The sequence below is a fragment of the Emiliania huxleyi genome, assembly GCF_000372725.1.
Source record: "Emiliania huxleyi CCMP1516 unplaced genomic scaffold EMIHUscaffold_3167, whole genome shotgun sequence".
NCBI classification, from domain to species: Eukaryota; Haptophyta; order Isochrysidales; family Noelaerhabdaceae; genus Emiliania; species Emiliania huxleyi.
The window spans coordinates 431-2,070 of record NW_005199629.1 but is presented as its reverse complement, the minus strand read 5'-3'; the positions used below and the strand labels follow the sequence as shown (position 1 = coordinate 2,070).

The 1,640-nt window shown below is 65.8% G+C and overlaps 1 protein-coding gene across 1 annotated transcript; it reads left to right on the top strand.

Annotated features, from left to right (window-relative positions):
* Positions 1-137: 137 nt before the first annotated feature.
* Positions 138-1,230, top strand: EMIHUDRAFT_255189 (hypothetical protein; the record flags this gene model as incomplete). Its single annotated transcript, XM_005774244.1, has 4 exons — positions 138-179; positions 362-416; positions 473-915; positions 1,015-1,230. The coding sequence occupies 4 exons, from the start codon at positions 138-140 to the stop codon at positions 1,228-1,230; spliced, it is 756 nt and encodes a 251-aa protein (XP_005774301.1).
* Positions 1,231-1,640: the final 410 nt, after the last annotated feature.

The following is a 1,640-nucleotide window of genomic DNA, read 5'->3' as shown; positions in this document are numbered from 1 at the left end:
CCACCGGGAGGAGCTGGAGGGATGCGATGCGCGGTACGGAAAGGGGCATAAAGAGACACAGAACTCGGCCCGCAACCTTGTCAAGGTGCTTACAGGGGCGGGGCGACAGCGCCAGGCCGATGAGGTCGCTGCCACGTATGGCGTCTGACCTTGAGGCAGCGTCCGCGCACGTGTTCTATGTTCTGTCCACTTTTCTCTGTTCTTCACATAAACGCACAACCCCGGGCCCCGAAATCGCACAGTGACAGTCAGACATGCGACACGTGTTCTTCACAAGCAACAGCCAGCCAGCAGGAGCTGGTGGATCTCCGACGGCCTGATTTCACGCCGCGTTTCCAGCGGCCCACGAATTGGGCCACAGGCTCTGGGCAGGCGGATTCGCGCCATCGATGTCGACCTGATCGGCCTGGTCAACGGTGCACTCGGTCGCCCTGATATGAAGTTCGGCAAGACCTCGGACGGCCTCTACGAGGAGATGTGGAGATCGGGGCGCCGGTGCCGGCGCTTCCCTACCGCCAATTCAAAAAGAAGCTTAAAATACTGCGCATGGGCGCGTCCGGCTTCCTTGCGGAGGGCGGCGGCAGCGTGCCTAGAAGCGGGGATATCGATCTGGCGTTTTGGTCCTTTGTATCGGGCTGGCTCGCGCGGCTTGACCGTCAGTGGAAGACGGCGGTGCGCACGGTGCTGACACTCCGCGGTGAGGACGACCCCGCCCTCAGCGAGCGGGCGCAGGCGCTGCACGCTTGGGCAGAGCTGACGCGGACGGGAGTGCGCAAGATTGTGAAGAAGGTCAACAAGCTGAAGGGGGAGGGAGACCTGCGCCTGCGGCCGGTCCTCGACTACGCCTTCACGCGCGGCTTCCTGGGCTCGCAGCTCGAGATGATCTTCTCCACCGACAAGAGGCCAAGTTGCCCTGTCTGCCTCGAGGAGCGCGCCTTCCACCTCCTGCCGCTACCGCTCTCTCTTCCTGGCCCTGTCACTCCCCCCCCCTCACCTGACCCGCCTCCCCCCCAGGCCCTCGACCCGGCCAGCCTCGCCCCCGTCGCGCCAGCAGAGTGCGGGCACGCCATGTGCGCGCCTTGCTTTGCCCGCATCGCAGGAGCGGCGGCGGAGGCAGAGGAGGCGGTTCGGTGCCCGATCTGTCGGCGCCGTGTGCGGTCACCGGCCAAGCCGCTCACCGCGCCCCCACGTCGCTCGCCCCGGCTGCTGTCGCCGCCCGCGGAGGCCTGAGGCGCGTTTAGAAAGGCGCCGCTCGCTGCTTTGTTTGATGCTGCGCCGCGCGTACGTTCTTGCCCAATCCTGCCGGTTCCGCAATCGTCCGGGGGAGGAGGGGCAGCGGGGAAGGGGGCTTGGGGGGCGGGGGCGGGGCATGTCTCCGCCCTCGATTGTGCGATCTTGAGAGCTTGGTATCTGTGGGTGACAGGCCGGGAGGGGGGAGGGGAGTTCGTTGCACAAAGGAGTTCGCCGAGCCGCGTTCGACGGCGGGTCTCGGACTGTGTCTGCGGTACGTGAGAGTGCGATACGTAGCCTCGTAGCTTTAGTGGAGCGGAGGCCTAGCAATGGTACACGATCTGTTTAAGGCAGACCCGAGACCGGCCCCGACAGAGGCCGCGACCCAGCCGATACCAGGCGAGGTGGCG